Genomic DNA, 19711 nt, shown 5'->3' with positions numbered 1-19711 from the left:
AGGTACTTCCTAAGTGTTAATAAACCATAAGTAACCTGCGTCTGGCAAGAAAGTGGTAGAGTCTTTGGGAATCTAAGAACTATACAAAGAATTAGAAAGAAAGCAGGAAGAGAACTCTAGGTTAAGAGGAAGTGGTAAAAACAAGAAGCAACAGGGTGAGGCTGGGTCAGAAGCTTTCTAGACATGCCAAAGCAAACTGTATGCAACTGCCATACCCAGGAACATCCTACTTCCTCAAGCCACTCCTAAAATGAAAGCACCTTTGGCCAGACATGTTGCTGGATATCATTTCTCGGGGAGATTTAAAAAATAAAATCAGGACTGCCTATCCATTATAAGACCAATTATCTCTGTCATCATTATCAAAATATACTGACCAATTGCTGTCTATATTTAGGTACTATATCACCATTGTTGAGAACTCAGACTTCTGAGTTAAGGTTCCGTGTTCTTTCTGACATTTTTAATTCTTCAATGATGGCATGTTTTATTTCTCAATATGGCCCTTAATCTCATACAAGAAACCCCCAAACCCAAAATATATTGACTTATAAGGCCTATTTGTGAAGATGTATCTGATTAGGGGAGGGGGAGAAGTTTCTGTAATTGAACTCACCAAATGTCGAAATTCTACCGAGAGACTCCCGTTAGAAGATTCTTCAATGGACATGGCTTTGACATGAGTTCCACAAAGGACAAATCTTCTATTGCTACAGGGAATATCTTAGCTATTTACATGGTCTCAGATAAAATATATTTATGAGAACAGCAAAAAAATTCTAAAATAAATTTCTTACCTTAGAGTTGAAACGTTCCTGTAAAACCAAGGAGATTCCTTAAAATGAGCTATTTTATAGATCTAGTAAAAACTTTCTTTGATACTTTAGAGGATAGTATAATATAGTCATAAATTTTCATTTCAAGACTTAATAGTAAAATTTTTTAAAGTAAGTCTTCATTGGAGTTCTATTAAATGTTTGAACTTCAAAGTCAAATATTTGAAGTACGTTGATATGTAATGTTAGAGAAATACATTTAAAAGTTTGAAATTATTCTATAAAATGAGGAAAATTCTTTTTAAAAAGTCTCACATTTTCATGTTTCAAAATGAAATTAGAAACTTACTTGTCAATTGATGCTTTCACTTTTACCTGATAGTTTAGTTCTGGCAATTTTATTAGTAGTCTGGAAAGACACATAAATAAAGAATCAGAGGCAAAAATGAAAAGTGCCAAGAGCCTTTTTATATTTAAATATTTAAATATATTTATGTCATATATATAAATCAAATTCAGATTATCTCTAGTTACATGTTACTGTATTTTAAAAATATCCAATTCATTGTTGAATCACTATACTGCACACCTGAAACTAATATAACACTATATACTAACTATACTGGAATTAAAATAAAAATAATTAAAAATAAAAATGTCCAACTCTTCTTTAGTTTGTCATGTTACTGATGTTGACACCAGCCACTTAATATCGTATTGACAAACATTTGGAAAGTATTTTCAGCTGACGTGCAGTAGCTAATACATTGGCTAGGTCAGAAAAATAGCTCTATATTTTGGCTAAAGCCCACATTTGGGTTAAATGTATAAATATAAGAAAAATTCTTTGCAAGTTTATTCATATGGCCCCATTTTATTCTCATACCATAACAAAAATTGTAAGCTTAGAAAAACTAAATGTCTTGATGATCACTGTTTTATGGTTAAAAATACTGAGAAAGACCAGGCCTCTGATGGAATGTGAAAAATTCCAATTCAAGTGCATTTGCAATCTTTAAATACACTATGAAAGTAACAGCAAAAATGTTCATAACTAGAAAAGATCTAACTCCAAACAAACAAGTGATTAAAGATCCGAGTAACAATTCCTTTAATTTCTTCTTCTGGTGTCAGCTCCTCCTTTATTCTTTTGCTTTCCCCAACTCCTTCAAGTTGGAACCTCTGATATACCCTCTCTGTGGGTTCAGTCCAGTTTCAGAAATATTAATTCAATCACTCACTCACTCATCCCAATCATGCACTCATCCCAAACCTCATTCATTCACTCAGCACGTACTGAACTCTTCATCTCCACCCAGTACAGCCCTAGGTACTAGGGAGCTGGTGTAGTGAAGTGTAGGGAAGGGAGAAGTGTGGACATGGCTACATGTAAAAGGAAGAAGTCCAGCTAAATATAGTAGATGGAATATGGAGAATGGTGAAAAGCAACTGATGGGCATTAGAGAAATATAATCATAGATGATAGCCCAAACAAAAGTGTGGGTAGAATGTGACAGAGGTTCCTTATAAATTCTGTATGAAGCACCGGATTGGTTTTAGGGTTCAGAATGTGATATGTGTAGTTGTTAGCAGTGAGGGGTGAGGAGGTCACGTGAAATAGGGTAGGAAGGATCATAGATCAGGATCTGATTCACGGGAAGATGCTGATGACTAAAGGGAGTTCCATATCACCCCTTCCTTTGAAACAGGAGATACTATGGTAGGGAGGGGTTTTAGGGAAAATCTTGAATACTAAGTAAATGATCATCTATCAAGACAGTGGAGATCAGGGCACAGAGAAGGACAGGGACCCAACCAACAGGTGGAAGAGAAAAGCAGGAACACTCAAATCAGGGACTAATGGTCAATGTCCCAGTCATCAGTTCAAACAACATGCAAGGTGATGCCCATTTGGGGGCCTCTTCTACTCGGAACTCTTGGCTGAGCAATCTCTACTCATCTCTCTTTTTGTCCCAAAGAGCATCTTAGACTTATCATATCATCTGTGGGGGTGCCTCAAGGAAAAGTAGGATGCCCATCACCCCTCTACCCTTTAGTGTTACTATCTTCTGGGTTATATAGAGATGTTGGGATGAAGAATGAACAACTCTTGAAAATCATGAAATTTTAAAAGAGAACCTGGTCTCTGGCTTTTGTTCTTGGTTCCTAAGTCTTGCTGCAAAATTCACGCAAAGGAAACAATTAAGAATTTCATGTAAAGTATTTAAAATGCACACTGAAGAAAATGCCACCTCTTTAAAAATGGAGTTCTGAGGTGACAGATGTTAACTAAACTTTTTGTAGTAATCATTTTGCAGTTTATGTAAGCCAAGTCATTATGCTGTACAGCTTAAACTTCTTTAGTGCTGCTGCATGTCAATTACATCTCAATAAAATGGAAATGAATAAAATAAAATAAAAATACAATTCTGCTAGTGATATGGGATCAGAAAACCTATCATGGGGCCCTAAATCACTATGTGGCATCTTCACCTCTTGTCCTGGTCAAAGGTAACTTAATTAGGAATTTAAAGCTTGGGGGCCTTGGAGATTGATGCATAATGAAAATCTTTGAAATCTCAAGCTCAAATTCATGATTTTAAGTGTCATTAGGGAAAATGATACATTTTGGTTACTCATGCTAATGGAAAGGATCAAATGCATAGACAAAGCAACAACTCAAAAGCCATATGTCTTTAAATCCGGTACATAGTAAGGATATATTGAAAATTACAGTGTTGAGAGTTTTCATGGAAAATCCTATAAGCTGTTTGCTCGGCAATCATAGGGGATGAATGTGCCACTATTATTTCCTGGGTAAGATATTCAAAGCCTTCCATATTCTGTCCTCATTCTATTCAATTCTACCTCTCCCTGCTTCACTTACTTGCAAAACAGACCCAGGAAGTCATTATTTCTGTAGTCTCGCTCTCCTACAATCCCACTTTCCCTCCTCTCTCTGCTCCTCCCTCAAGGTCCTTCCTCAAAAGGACCACAAGACTTCTCCAGACTCTCTAGTCTTCTCCCAAGTTAATCTTTTCAGCAATTGATCCCATGATGCCTGATACTGTGATTCCATCCTTTCATGCTAATATCCCTCGTGTCTTCATCTTTACTGTCATATTCTTTATAAGCAGGGCCCTCATATTAACATTTCTGAGGGTATCTACCATAGCTCAGTGCTGGGCATGCAGGAGGCACTTAATACAGAAGAGTTGAATGAAAGGCCCTAGGAGAGAAATTGGTCTTATTTAAACAGTGGCTGTGGCTCCACAAACAGAGGAAAAGATAGAGCACATTCTGCCTACCTTAGCTTTACAGTGAACTGAATAAGAGTTTTAAGTACCATCGGTCTCTGGGGGTGGGTTGGCATGCATGGCTGTCGCTCAACCACAAATGAGCTAGATTAAAAGGAAATAAAGCACGTCATTTGAAAGCATTGAAAATATCGACAGGCTGAAAACCACAGAGAAACAGGATGCTGTCCTCTTAAAAAATCCAAATTTTCTACATTTACAAGACATTCAAACCTCCATTACGCTCAAATCTTTCTAAAGACTGCTCATAGATAATTACCAGGAGATGGAAAAAATGTGTAAAGATTGTCCTTTAAATAATAACAGTAAATAATTCTTGTTACCCTTGAGTCGAGAATAAAAGCCTATTTTTATCATACTATTTTATCATAAAGTAAAAAGTTAATTTCATGCCATCTTTTAACTGGATATTAGAAATCCTGGTACATAGTAGTGTTTTTTTTTTTCCCCCTTTGGATGAACTTATACACATAAACATGGCCTCTACCCTTCATTTCTTGGATATATACTTAAGAAGAAATTGCTGAAATCCTTTTCTAAAATGTGAAAAATGAACTTCAGCTGGATGTTGTGCTTGGCTCATAGAAAACTGAATCAGCTTTTGGGAAAAGTGTTGAATAAATAATGAAGAGCAGAAATGTTTCTAGAACTCTCTGGAGCTTTATTCACTTTACCCTGAGGCTCACTGTTTAACACTTCCCTACCTTCCTTCACCTTAACACCAAAACCCCAGCCAGGGTGTCCTTACAACTCCACAGGACTGAGGCCGCCATGAGACATTTAAATTTACTTACTTCTTAAAAAGGTTGTAGATCAAGAAGGTGACTCTTTCTAGCAGATGTGCTCTTTGCATGGGGATGGGGTCTCCTTCATATGTCATTTTAGTAGACTGTTCCTCTAATTTCTCCAATTGCCTTCTGAGTTGAAACAGACTTTCTGCCAACAGTGTGAAGCTATCAAACAGCAAATGAAAATCAGCAGGTAGTTTTCCCACTTAACAATCTACCATTCTGGGGCACCTGGGTGGCTCAGTCATTAAGCGTCTGCCTTCGGCTGAGGTCATGATCCCAGGGTCCTGGGATTGAGCCCCGCATCGGGCTCCCTGCTCTGCAGGAAGCCTGCTTCTCCCTCTCCCACTCCCCCTGCTTGTGCTCCCTCTCTCGCTGTGTCTCTCTGTCAAGTAAATAAATAAAATTAAAAAAAAAAAAAAGCAAGGGGCCTTTCCATTAAAAAAAAATCTACCATTTTAACTGTTAGCCACATTAGCAAGCAATAAATTATTAAATAATTATTCAGTTAACAAAATCATTCACTTAATTCCATTAAAGGTTAGTGGCAGTTCTTTATGTTTATTTCCCCAATCCTTTTTTTCCTCTAAGATGCATGACAGATGGAAAATGTTTTCAATGTTTTGTCATTTATACCTGTAGGTATAGAAATCATTTATAAAATTTTGTCAACATCAGGAACCAAATCCCTTTTAATGTTTGTTTAAAAGTCTGTTAAACATATAGATGTTAAGGATATGGCACTCATTAATGGGTAAATAAAGAGCAAATTTAAAACTTTAAAGATACACGATATGAAGAATGTTATGTACAAGAATACTAAAGAAAAAAAAACAATATGAAATTTTTTATGTTTTTCACAAAACATATGTTTTTTACAAATCCTAAGTATTGGCCAAAAATGATCTGTCTGGAGAAAGGTACAGGCTTAGAGTTTTACTCACTATGTGGTGATCTCACCTTGGAAATGAAGGTGGGAACTTGGGCCCGAAGTCTAGGGAAGAGACAGCCTGAAACGGACACCCAAGGGACCATCAACCAGAGAAGAGGTGGGATGTCTGGACAGACTTGGTAAGTCCATCTGGCCCCGACAGCAACTCTTTCTACTTAGAAGTTTACTCCCCACATAGTGCTATAAAAACATCTGTCCACCCCCCACCAATTTTGGTATAAGCACTGTTATCTGCTAAGTTCTTGATTGCTTCCTTTGTTGTTTATTATTTTTATTATTATATTTTATTTTTATTATGTATTTACTGTTTATTATTACAGTGAGGTTAGAGAATAGAAGCATCTCCCCAAGGACACTCAGTACGTTTTAGTATATGTGGGGCCGAAGCGAGCACACTCAGTATGTCTTAGAAAGAGCCCAATTCCTTACTGTTCTGGAGAAGAAGGCCCGGCAGGGCAGAGGTTTCAGTGCAAATGGCCCCAGTTATGACATATTTCCATTGAACTGAATTGTACCCTTTGAAAGCAATTTTAGATTTCAACTGAATGTTTTCCTTCTTTTTCATTATTTTTTTCTAAGTGTTCTTTCAATCAGATATTTTTATGTCGCATGGATGAGGAAAACCCTATCAACATTTGTTCTTGTAATACAAAGGGTAATATCTGCATATGATTGCCTATGTGCATGCATTGGGGATGTCAGGTCATAGGAGCCATTTGAGATTTTTCATTTAAATACAAAAATAAATCACTCTGTTGAAAACACAAAACCAGTGTTTAATTCCAGCTTCTTAAGATATACCTTTAAAAACTGAGATATCTTTTCCCAAGCTTTTGAAGCTAGTGCTTCTTACGTCCCTATAGAAAGTTGTATTCATTGCTGGTTTCAAAAATTCATTGGAGTCTTTTAAGGTTAATATATTATGGGAGAGAATTAAGCAATTCTTATGCATTCTACAGATTTCTACAGATGCTTTATTTTTGGCCCCAAGGGAATAAGAGTAAAAATACGTATGGTATGCATCTATTTTTTCTCAACTGTGGAGTTCCCAGCGGCTAATAAACCATCAATAACCTCAATGAATTTATGTTTTGGTCTGAGCCTGCCTTCTCTGGCTGAGCGAAACTGAAGTTTTGTACTTCCTGTGGTTTTCACTAGAAACTAAAGTCAATTCGTTTTACCAGTTTTGAAGCTGGTCGAGCCCATTGTGGAGCGGCCCGCCGATGCAGGCGATCTGCTGTCTCCTCTTCCAGTCCTGCAGCTCTTCCATCAGCATGCTGTTCATTAACAAGTCCGTTTCATTTACTATTTGGGTCATCTTACTGAGGGCTTCCTAAAAACAAAGGTGACTACTGAAAAGATTTTCGTGAGATACAACCAAAGTCACTCGTAATTCAACCCGTGAAATGATTTGTCTGACCTGGGGGATAAAGGCTTGGTTAAAATTCTCACCAAATATTTTATCAAATACTACCTTCTATTTATCACAGCACTGCCTTTTCCAACTTTCCATATTAAATTCTTATAATTAAGTAATGTTATTAAAGGAAAAAGCATGATCGCAGTTAACAATCTCATACCATCTCATAATATCATTGAATATCATCTAGTACAAATTCAAATCCATTGAATTTGTAACTCCTGTGACAATATTGAATCTTCTAGTCATACAGCCATATCTCTGCTTTTTAAAAAGACACAAATTAAATTTATATTCTTATAAATATATGCATTTATTCTAAAATGTGGTGACTAAAATTTGAGCCTTTCTGTGTTAGTGTTTTTAGGACTTTATCTGGGTTGAGGGAGGCATAGTGGAGAAGTTTAACTTTCAAAGGCCTAAGGATTAGAAGGTGTGAATTCCTATCCTGGTTTTGTGACAAGCCATGTGAATCTGGAAAAACCACTTGACTTTGCTGGAACTTGGTCTTCTGACCTATACAATGAGGTGATTGGAACAAATTATTTCCAAGGTTCCTTCTGTCTTAAAATCTTATTTCTAAAGCAGAATAAGATAGCACGCATAAAACATATAGCATAGATCTATTATGCTTAAATGCATTAAGCTTATCTTGGATTAAATATTCGCATGTTTAAAATCTGATTTCTAACTGTTGAAGTTTATAATGTAGGGTGAAAATAAATTTTACATTTATTTGTGCTCACACAAATTCCTGCACAAAAAATGAAGCTGAACTTTTAGAAATAAACTCTGGATTTATCAGTGACTGCTCAAATTTCAATTGCATTTATTTTCAAGGAGAGATAGAAAGTTGAAATAGAGATGTTTCCCCTCTTTTAAAATATTTCATTGAGCCAGAAAAAGCTTTCTCCTCTCCTTGAAAGGAGGTTAGATTGAATACGTTCAGTTGTCAGTGAACTATCCTGAAATCTATTCAATTACTTAGCATGAGGTCATTTTTCAGAGTGGAAACTGGAATGTTGATTTTTCTAATAAAATTTTAGCGGCCATCAAGTAATATTTTAGTTATACATGTAGTAGAACCCATATCAGCATATTAAGTACAGAAACTACAATGGTCATGTCTGAAAGAGTGGCAAATAAAAACTGGGTAAAATGTTTGCCTTGAAATTAATGGTACAGTAAACGTACTGCATAAACAAGATAAATAAACTCTAGAGAGGGCCAGCTTTGTAAACTTAGGAAGAGAAGCATGGCAAACAGTATGGCACTCTTCCTAGAAACACTGCCGTTTATTCATTCAGCTTAAATAAAACTGAATGAATCCAAGAGCTTGATTCTTTTCAGTGGGAGCAGAATACAGGAAAAGGAGAAAAAGAGGCAAAAGGCCAACTTAACGTTCTTCACTAACCTTTCTCTTGAAGTCGAGACTGTTAAGCATTTCTTGAAGAGTCAAAATTTCCTGATTCATTAGGGCATTGTTCTTGTCCCCCTGATCTGTGAAGGAAAAGAGATGAGATTTAGAGTCCTCTCCAAGGCGAAGCTCTCTGTCCCGAAAGCCAAGTCGGATGCAATCCCCATCCTTAAGTCCTAAGATACAAGAGACTAAATGCGGCCATTGCAAGAAGAGCTTGAAAGTAAGTCCCTATCTGTTCATTTGCCAAGAAGGATCACCTTCAAGCAAGCCAGGGAGGAGCTCTCTATCTTACAGCCCTTGACAGAAGACCATTCCTCACACCATTCTCCTTTTTGGGGTGGGGAGAGGGTTAAAAAGGTTTTTGAAATGCATTCCTTTTTAGACACCTCTACACTGACAATAACCCTACCTAGCTGGCATAAGTAGGAAAGGGGCCATCTTTGTGCCCATTATTAAATCATATTTGATTCTTCCTGATCCCTTTACCCACCTGTTCCCGCTCTACTTTTTATCCAGGAATTACAGAAAACTGCCTGGAAGGGTTGCAGTTTTATCCACTTAGTCTCATGAACTAATAAAGACTAAATCCTTTGCTTCCCCCCCCCCCAACCTTTTTTTTCCTTTGCAAAATGGGCTTGTCTCACAGTAAAACTAGAAGTCGGAAAGAATTACAAAGTAAGAAAAATCTCTGACTGAAAAAACCCCAAATGGCTTATCCTCTTAAATGGGAGACATGGAATAAACATTTATACTCTTTAACTTGAACCTTTAACTTTATTGGTCTACAGCAAGTGATTGTTTATACCAACCCTCTTGTTTACGCAGAGTGAAGGTCGGAAATGCCGGTCTGACTTGAGTAATTGTGAAAAAGAGACTGCAAAACAACATTGTGCCAAATTTCTCCACAAAACAGCACTGAAATCCGGGAAATCATTCCTAGTTGTATTAATTCACAAACTTTCTAATTCCTAGATCCCACGTGTAGCAAAATCTTGCTCATATATAGTCTTTCATAAACCCAAAACTTCATTTTCTAATGCTTTTCAGTCTTCACCAGCAAGATACAACTTGTTTCCTGTGCATCTTTCATTTCACTTAAAACATTTCATTTCACTTATAACCAACAAAATGAATACTTAAAGTTGATGTTAGTGACAGAATGAGCATTTTTTATTCTTCGTAATGCTCATGAAGCACTAATTATAGTAATTGTCATATATTAAGTCCAAAATAATTTTATTGTTTAATGTATTTTGTTACATCCTACTTCTTTTTTTTTTTTAAAGATTTTTATTTATTTATTCATGAGAGACAGAGAGAAAGAGGCAAAGGGAGAAGCAGGCTTCCCGCCGAGCAGGGAGCCCGATGCGGGGCTCGATCCCAGGACCCTGGGATCACGACCTGAGCCGAAGGCAGACGCTTAACGACTGAGCCACCCAGTCGCCCACATCCTACTTCTTAAATTGGTGGTTCACATATGAGATTTCGGGTGAGACTGCTTCCTTTTCTTTCTTTTTTTTTTTTTTTTAAAAGATTCTATTTATTTATTTGACAGAGAGAGACACAGCAAGAGAGGAAATACAAGCAGGGGGAGTGGGAGAGGGAGAGGGAGAAGCAGGCTTCCCGTGGAGCAGGGAGCCCGATGCGGGACTCAATCCCAGGACCCTGAGATCATGACCTGAGCGGAAGGCAGACGCTTAATGATTGAGCCACCCAGGCGCCCTGGGTGAGACTGCTTTCAGTGGACTGTAACGCTTGGTGAAATTGGCAGTTGTAAACATTTTTAGGATCACGATCCCTCTGATAAGCTCTGATAATCCCCAGGTTTGTGCCATTTCTTCTGAAGGGAAAAACTGTACATATAAGCAACTATGAACATTTTAAAGATTATTTATTTATTTAAGAGAGTGAGCGAGCAGGGGAAGGGACAGAGGGGAAGGGAGAGGGACAAGCAGACTCCGCTCTAAGTGCAGAGCCCAATGCGGGGCTCGATCCCACGACCCTGAGATCATGATCTGAGCTAAAATCAGGAGTCGGTCGCTTAACTGACTGAGCCACCCATGTGTCCTGCAACTACGAACATTTTAAATATTATTTCCTGGGAGTCAATACATCCTGGAGATGCCAGGATAACACATCACTCCTCACCTATGCCAAACAAGATTCCTATCCTAATATCCTCACTTTTAAATCTGAGATAAAAGTGAAGCGCTTGGTCACAATCATCCATACTTCCTTCCAGATAAATTTTAAGTTAACATTTCAATAGTTAAAGATGCTTCTGTAAATAAAAGATTTCTATCCAATTTGTTTTTAAGAATTATTTAAAAATAATTTTAGAATTACAAAAGAGTTGCAAAAATAGTAGAGTTCCCCATCTGCCCTTTATCCAGCTTCCTCTAATATCTTACATCAGCATAGTACAGTTATCGAAGCCAGCAAATTAACATTGGTACAATCCTATTAACAATCCTGTTAATCTCAATCTAATTGGAATTTCTCTGATCCTCCCACTAATGGGAACACACTTCAAACGATCAATCCTGTTACTTGTAAATTTTAGACACTGTAAATATTCTCATTCTTCCTTTCTATTTTTTAAAAAAACATCAAATTGTAAACAAACTCAATGTTTAATCACAAAGATATAGTCAAACAATTGCAGTGTCCTTACATTTTGACATTTATACAGTTATTGAAATTATGTTTTTGAAGATTTTTATGATATGGGAAAATACTTAAAACTTCAGAATGCAATACACAAACCTATGTAAAGGATTATCTCAAGTTTGTTGCAAATAAATAGATATGTGTGTATTTGAATGTATAGGGAAACTGTTGGAAGGAGACATACTAACATTTTGACAGTGTTTATCTACAGATAGTGGAATTTTGTGTGATTTTTTATTTTTTAATGCTTTTGTCTATTTTCCAAATTTCCTACAGTGAATCACATTCTACCTATAATTAAAAAAATTTTTTTTTAAAGCAGGCTCCACACCAGTGTGGAGCTTGAACTCATGAACCTGAGATCAAGAGTCGTGGGCTTTATCGACTGAGCCAGCCAGATGCCTTATGTTTCTACTTACAATCTTTTTTTTTTTTTTTAAAGATTTTATTTATTTATTTGACAGAGAGAGGCAGTGAGAGAGGGAACACAAGCAGGGGGAGTGGGAGAGGGAGAAGCAGGCTTCCCGCGGAGCAGGGAGCCCGATGCGGGGCTCGATCCCAGGACCCTGAAATCATGACCTGAGCCGAAGGCAGACGCTTAACGACTGAGCCACCCAGGCGCCCCTCTACTTACAATCTTAAAAAACATATTAAAAAACTCACCTAGGGATGACATTAGTAATTTCCTGATCATACTAGGCAACTATCATTATTTTTCTTAGTCATGATAATGATGTCTTGATTCTATAGGAGAATGTTTTTAGTTTTTGGAGATATGTGCTTAAAGTAGGAGTGATTTCTCATGAGCTTTATAATTTATTTTGAATTGGTTGGTAAAAAAAATATATTTATATGGAAAGAAAAGGAGGAAGCAAAATACTCCTCTCCTGTACTATCTCTTCAAAACAAAAACAAAAGCACTTCCCTTAAGGAGGTAGATCAATTTGTCTATTTTGTCAGTATAAAGAGGAAATCCTAGTCATGTTGTCTTTATGTCCCTAAGTAGAATTATAGACAAAATAAAAACTTACCCATTGTCTGAATTGTTTTATACCTGTAGTCAAATTCATCTTGCAGGTCTTCTAAATATTTGGTGTCTTGTTCTGTCATCTTTTTACAAAAGAAAACATACTCACTCTGTTGTTTTAATTAAGCATGTCAGTGAAACATCATCATCAGTATTTCAAAGTATGCTGTTTGGTGCTTCCGGCCTCCAGTCACGTCCTGGACTAAGTGTATAGAACCTACATTTCTAAAGAGCAATACCCATGAAGGTTGAATAGCACTGGAAGAACCAGACTAAATCTGCTTTTCCATTTGCACTTCCTGATCATTTGGAAATCTTTCAGCATCTTGCCTCTTATTTCTCATTTAGTTCCAAATGACTCTACTAATGTCTTTTTTTTTGCTGGAGAATATGGATACCTTTTCCCTTTTAGTTCCATATAACTCTGCATTAACGTACCAATTATCTTTTCACTTAAAGTCTCCATTCTCATCTGCTGTAGTTTATGGCAATTCAGTCTACATTTTTTCCCCCTCTCTACTGCTTAGAAAAATATCCCTGTGTCTTGTTTCTGTTTTGAGATTTCACTTTGCTCTTCTCCAAACCTGGTGATGTCTGTCTGCTCATAATAGGTATTAAGTGCCAAGATCTGGGCTGAAGGCTTTTCTTATATTATCTCATATAGTCCTTCACAGCAATCCTGTGATGGTGGTCATCCTCACTTTTATAGATAAATGCAGAGATTTACAATGTGAAGGTTTAGAGGCATGGAGTTTGGTGGGGTAGGCCCAGTCTCCAGTAAATTAAAGCTGAAAAGTTCCCCCCCAAGAAATCGTTTCTAATATGAACATAGTATGTGAGAGATAGTTATTTTATTATCAAATTGCCCTGTGATTTCTGTAAGGACTAACTTTGGGCACAGTTAGATGTTTGGGGGCAATAGCTAGCCTTGCTTGGTTTCTATGAGCTTACTCACCTGCACACTATTTTTAATGGCAGCCACTTTGTGCTCCACATTCCTCTGCCTTTCTGAGACTGAAGAACTTTGTAAGGATTTCTCCAGAGGTCCCTGGAAAAAGAATGTCTTGAAATTTCAATGATATGAATAAAACAAGTTTATGATAAGTGTAGTATATGTAGTATACTTTGAAATGAGGTTTGAATTTATAGGATATGGAATACTACACAGCCATTAAAAAGCATACTTTATTTAATGACATTTAAAGTAGCATTAAGTTGTTAAGAAATAGAGCAAATTATAAAAACACCATGTATTTATGTTCCCTCTTCCTTATATATATGTATGTATAAATATATGGGTATATGTATAGACATGTAAACTCAAGTACATGTGATTGGAAGAACACACACACCAAAACATTATCAATACGTAAGTGGAATTACAGATGATTTTGTGGCTTAAACTTTTTCTCCTAATTTTCTATAACAGACTTACGTTGCTTTTGAAATTCTCTAAAATGAATACATGTAATTTAAAAATGAGTATAGCAAAACTACATTAAATTGGACTCAAATTCAGAATTAGGGATGTTGACTCTGCTAGGATGAGATTTACTTTTACACTGGAACAAAGGGAGTTCACTAAAGAATATCTAAAAATGTTAGCCTAGTTCAATAGAAAGGCTAACCAACCTTTCCACACACCATTTCTTGGTCATTCAAATAATCTAACATTGAGTGTTCCTTAGATATAAAGACACTGAATGTGTTCCTTAGATATCAAGCCACATAGATACCCAGTTAGAATGTCAGCAACCTTTGCCTTAGAGTTGGGCGAAGAGCTCCGGTTAGAAAGGCTGATGACTTGACTAAGCAAATCAGTGGTGGAACCTCAAGTAGAACTAATGTGGTTGGCTACAAATCAAGTGTTCTTTCAACCAAACCACATTCTTCAGATTGGAAAAATAGTTATAAAATCCCTCTCTCTCTCTCTCTTTCTCTCTCTCTCTCTCTCTATATGCTTCCATATATTTGTATATTGGTTTGAAGGTTTGAAATTTTTGTGGTAGTATGTGGTACTGGCAGATTGTTTGTAGTTTCTAATTTGACTGATACCTGACATTTGAAGACAACACCCACACCCACACCCCCCCACACACACACACTAAAATGACTGGAGATAAGAGGGATATAGAAAAGAACAGCTGAGAATATATGTGAGAATATCATATATTAGTAGTAACAGCATCTTAATTTTTACCTAAAATGCACTGAATCAAACTATATTTACTTTAGAAGCACTATACTTTAGATTTTAAATTAAATAAAAATATTATCCTTTATCTAAAAAAGAAGAGCAAATTGTTAAAATTTCATATTTTTCCAAAAACAACCATAACACGACAATAACTAAGTCTAAACATTCTTAACAGCTCAAAAAAAGATACTTTCCTGGGACCTTTAGAAATACATATAGTGGTGTGATTTACTAAATTATAGAGGACATCATCTGGAAACTGATTACTTACATACTCTTTCCTTTTTATAAGGATTAACTGAAAAAGTATTCCCAAGGACTTCATTGATCCCTCTACTTGTCTTTGATAGGGGCTCTGAATTCACTGAGAATAGTGTGATAAAATATAATCTAAAATACGGCAGGGCAAAGTACATTGAAACAATCAACAAGCAAGTATTTATGGAGTTTCCATAAGATAAAATTTTGTGTGTGTAGTTTTGGACTGGTGGGGGGTAGGAAATCGGGAGCCATAGAAGGTTTTGACAAAGATCAGTCCCTGAGGATAATCATGCTGAGGGAAGCAAAGTCCAAACGGTAGTTAGGAATTCAGCTAGGAGGCAGTTAACTATATTCCTCAACTGATATTGTAAGACCATGGACCAGAGTGTGACCAATGGAAACAGAAAAGAATGTATAGAGAGGAGTCCAGAAACAAACTCTAGAAAGCCTTGGTAATTATCTCAGTATGAAGGCAGAGAAAAGGAATTACTCGAACATGATCCTAAGAGCTTGATTCCAAGTGACTGGAAGGATGGTGGCACCATTAACACAGGTAGAAGGAGCTGATGGGGAAGAAGGTAAGAATTTCTGTTTCAGAAAAATGGAGTTCCAAGTGATAACAAGACCACAAGTTCAGAAAATATTACCTGAACGGGCATGTTGGCTGCAGCCAATATTCTCCTCTCTTCCCTTAAACAATTCGAAATAACCACAGCTACGTGCATTGGATTTCCATGAAATTTTCCCTGGAAAAAAAGTGAGCAAAAACAAACATAAAAGCTTAAATATATACATCATATGAAAACATCACTACTTGTAAATCAAAAATAATCTCTCAATAAATATATGAAACTATTTGGGATTTGTTTCAACAATCTATTCTAAAGCCACAGAAACGTGTATTGTGAAACTCCTATGGAGCATATTGCTCTCTCTTCAAAAATCATTTTTAATAATTAAAAATAATTCTTGAACACCCCTTAGGAAAGGCCCTGAACACACACTCGGGAGGATCCGTTTATTTTAGGCTTAGGATAGGTTCTAGGTAAAAGAGTTACTTCTTTGTAAATGATTATGCACCGGGGTGGTCCCAGCCGTTCGCCCGTTCACTCTGTGCTTCGTGGTAAGCTTAAAGCATTCTTTGGTCCCTGTTTACCGTTGTTCATGTTAACTAGCTTATAACTATACGAATTTACTAGAGGGAGACTATCACACATTTCAGCAACAATATTTTTATCACACCTAAGCATATATATTTTTTACTACCCGGGCTAATGGTGCAGAACTTGGAACTGGCAGCCTATGGGCTTAATTCAGCCGGTCGGTACGCCGTGTGAGTTAAATATTGTAATCCCTTCAGGAGGAGCATGTACTACCCACAGCTGCCATTGTATCCACCACTGAGAAACCCAGGCACTAATAATTTACCTTACCTGCCAAGACCCTGTAGGAGTTTCAGTTGTCTTGGTTTATAGGACTGATCCCAACAACACCATCATTTTAGTCAATAGTGTTAAACGTCTTTGTTAATAGACCTTTTCCAAGCCAGGGTTAACAGGAAGCTTCATAAATGTAGACAAATACATTTATTTAGTTTCCCTCTACGCTCCTCTCTGAAGGACGTGCTAATTAGCTACGAAATGGTCAAACGGGTCAATAAGAGAAAAAAAATAACTATCCATAAAGTGGAAAATTAACAATTAATCAAAAGGAAGATTATACAGATTATACAGACTGACAAACCAAAGGGTCTTTCAAGGGACGAAATGAGGTTGTAAACATTTTTATGACCTTCACTGCTGCCACAGTTTTATTAGATGATGCACATTAATTAGGACATCTATTTGTAAAACGAGGGTAAACACCAAGTTTCTGAGTTCCTGCTCTTCCATATTCTACAGGCTTCAAAACTCTTTTTTCCCTTTTAAATCAGAAAGCTCCAAAGAAAAAAATAAAAATGAATTGACAGAAGTTCATAAGGTAAAGAAATTAAAATGATCCTTTTTATTAAGCAGAGATACGAAATTTCCCATTTCTGCATGCTGACAATTTCAGATTCTCTCTAGTTAGAATTTGTTCCTGTTGGTTGTTAATTTTCCTATCTACTGATGTTTTCCATATACCTTCCATTCAACTTCCCAAGAAAAAACAATGTTTTCTCATTTTGCCTTTATTTTGCAAATATTCCATTGTTAAAAATAAAGGGCTTCTTCTGGGGCTCCTTTGGAGGCTCTGTTACTTATGTAAATTTGAAAACTCCTCTTCCCGTCCAAGATCTGGAGTTCCTCTAAGACCCTGAGAATCACCCTTATTTGTCCTTGTTTTTCTCACCATTATAAGAGCTTTTCCATGATCATTCAGATATTATCTTTCTACATTTGTCAGCTCCATTGTGCACATTTTCCTTTTCCTTTCCTACTTGAACTGTTTACCTTCCCTTTCAGATTCAGTTTCCCCTCATGTCTTAGAAGGTTAAACTATTCATTTTTCTCCCTTGTTCAGAGCACAAGATCACCATCGTGTCCATCTAGGCTATCTTTTCACTTTCCTTTTGCATTTTTCCTAACTTAGTCCCTCCCTTAAATGTATGAGACAAAAACTTCTTATGGAAAATTGATCATTATAGATTCAAAACCAAATTAGTGCTTTTTATTTTTGTAAATATCAAAGATGTACTCATGTTCACCTTTCAGTTACTACGTATATGGACCTCAAAAAAAAAAAAAAAAAAAGCAACCAAAACCAAAACCAAACCAAACCAAACCAAAACAAAAAAACACCCCTGAGCGTGTGTTGGTGGGAGGAAGAGAACACCAGAGAGAAAAAAAACTGCACATTTTCTGTTGTGTGTCTCTCTTGTCTCATGCATGTATAGTGCATATATCTTCTGCTCTGTATCTTGTCTTTCCCCAAGTGGCAATGAATAGAAGTTTCTATTTTAGTGAAGTCAAACTTATTAATTCTTCTCTTTATGGTTAGTGCTTTTTATGACTTATGAAATGTTTCCCTAACCTCCAGTCATGGAGGTTTTTTTCCCTCTGTTAAGTCTTTATAGTGTTGTCTTTCATTGTAATTCAGTTGGAGCTTGCTAATAATGAGAGGTCTTTTTCACATTTTTCTATATGGATACTCAGTTCTGACTGTATTTCTTGAACATTCTGTTTTTTCACCATGCTCTGCTGGGCCAACACTTTCATAAGTCAAGATCCACATGTGGATGGGTTTGCTTCTGAGCTCTATTCCATCTTAGAATTCTATCTCTGTTTTGTCAACAGCCTATTTTAATTACTAGAGCTTAAATTTTGATGTCAAGTAGGTGTCTTCGCATTTCCATATAAATTTTAGAACCAGCTCGTCAACCTGCGCACATACATATAACCATGTTGAGAATTTGAATGGTACTATATTTTTAGATACATTTGGGAGACTTGGCATCTTTATAATTGTATTCTAATCCATTTATTGGGGTCTTCTTTAATGTTTCTCTATTAAGCATTATAATTATCTATGGGGATCTTACACATTTTTTGTTAGGTTTATTTCCATATAATTGGTATTTTGATAACAAAATAAATAGTATCTTTCTTTCCTAATTGTTTTTGCTGGCATGTAGAAATATATTTGACTTCCATATATTGATTTGGAAGCTAGCAACTTTGCTAAACTCTTATTGACTCTAATAATGTGTTTTTAGTATCTCAACAATTCTAACAATTTATCTGTAGACTCTCTTGGATTTTCCACATACATAAATCATATCTTGTGTGAATATTGATAACATTTTTTCCCTTTTCTAACATCTAACTTCCATCAGAATTTTACCTTCATCCTAAGTCTTACTTAGAAATGTACTGGTTAATTTCCAAACATAGGGGTTTTCTACTTCTCTGGTTTTTTAACTGATTTTTAAAAAGGATTTTATTTATTTATTTTATTTTAGAGAGAGAGAGTGAGCTCTCGAGTGGGCCACTAGGGGCGGAGGGAAAGGGAGAGAGAGAGAATCTTAAGCAGGCTCCACGCCAATCCTGAGATCGTGACCTGAGACAAAACCAAGAGTCAGATGCTTAACCAACTGAGCCACCCAGGCGCTCCTTAACTGATTTTTTTAATAGATTTAAAAAATTCTAATCAGAGTAGATGTTCTGAGTGACTTCAACCACTTAAAATTTGCTGAGACTTGCTCTGTGGCCCAGCAGATGCACCTCTCATAAGCTTGTGGAGATTGCGAAGTCTGCAGTTGTTCACTGCAAATGTCTTATCCAGGCCCATTAACCCAAGTTTGTTCATTGTTTTGTTCAAATTTCTGCATCCTTGTGGATTTTGTTTCCTGGTTAATTTGATCAATTATTGAAAGAGGTATGTTAAAATCTATTCTGTGGCTTTTTGTCCTGGTGGTGCTGTCATACACACTCAGACTTACACATTACTAGTGAGTCAAGCCTCCCATTTCTGTGACCTGAACTTTAATGATGCTTTTAGCTTTGAAGCAAAAATATAAACTATGACATAATGCTTTTTATCACTTGGGATTTTTATTTTATCCTTACTGAAAGGACTGGATTTATTTCTATGGAGATATAAATATTTAAAATCACATAGCAGTACTGTGCATATATAAAAAGGGTAAATACATGTGAAGTAAATTGGTTAATGTATTCCTAAAACTTCTTCATATACTTAGAATTCAAATTTTCTGAATCTCTCTTCAACTTAGACTCATTGGAATTCATATTTTTCCATAAAATAATGTCCTCTGGGACATCAAAAATATCCGTGAGGCAGCATTTCCTTAAAGTGTTCACAACTACTGTCTCCATCCTGTAAGTTTTGATGCTGACACTTTCCTGATCTTACCAGAAGTTCTTAATAGAAAATCTTCAGAC

General features: G+C 36.3%; 1 protein-coding gene across 5 annotated transcripts in view; it reads right to left on the bottom strand.

Annotated features, from left to right (window-relative positions):
• The window catches only part of STAT4 (signal transducer and activator of transcription 4), an 88948-nt gene that overhangs the window by 22485 nt on the left and 46752 nt on the right, over positions 1 to 19711 (bottom strand). For all 5 annotated transcript variants that reach the window (XM_081813959.1, XM_081813961.1, XM_081813960.1 and 2 more), the window contains exons 3-12: positions 15476 to 15574; positions 13326 to 13418; positions 12375 to 12453; positions 8668 to 8753; positions 7015 to 7166; positions 4888 to 5046; positions 4085 to 4177; positions 1126 to 1185; positions 798 to 815; positions 617 to 710 (exon numbers count right to left, since the gene is read on the bottom strand). In XM_081813959.1, coding sequence (XP_081670085.1) covers positions 617 to 710; positions 798 to 815; positions 1126 to 1185; positions 4085 to 4177; positions 4888 to 5046; positions 7015 to 7166; positions 8668 to 8753; positions 12375 to 12453; positions 13326 to 13418; positions 15476 to 15574 — 933 coding nt within the window. The remainder of the gene's footprint in view (positions 1 to 616; positions 711 to 797; positions 816 to 1125; positions 1186 to 4084; positions 4178 to 4887; positions 5047 to 7014; positions 7167 to 8667; positions 8754 to 12374; positions 12454 to 13325; positions 13419 to 15475; positions 15575 to 19711) is intronic.

This window comes from Leptonychotes weddellii, chromosome 3 (genome assembly GCF_054177405.1).
Source record: "Leptonychotes weddellii isolate Sample4059 chromosome 3, ASM5417740v2, whole genome shotgun sequence".
In the NCBI taxonomy this organism is placed as follows: Eukaryota; Metazoa; Chordata; class Mammalia; order Carnivora; family Phocidae; genus Leptonychotes; species Leptonychotes weddellii.
Note: the sequence above shows the minus strand (reverse complement) of the source record. Positions and strands in the feature narration are given on the sequence as shown.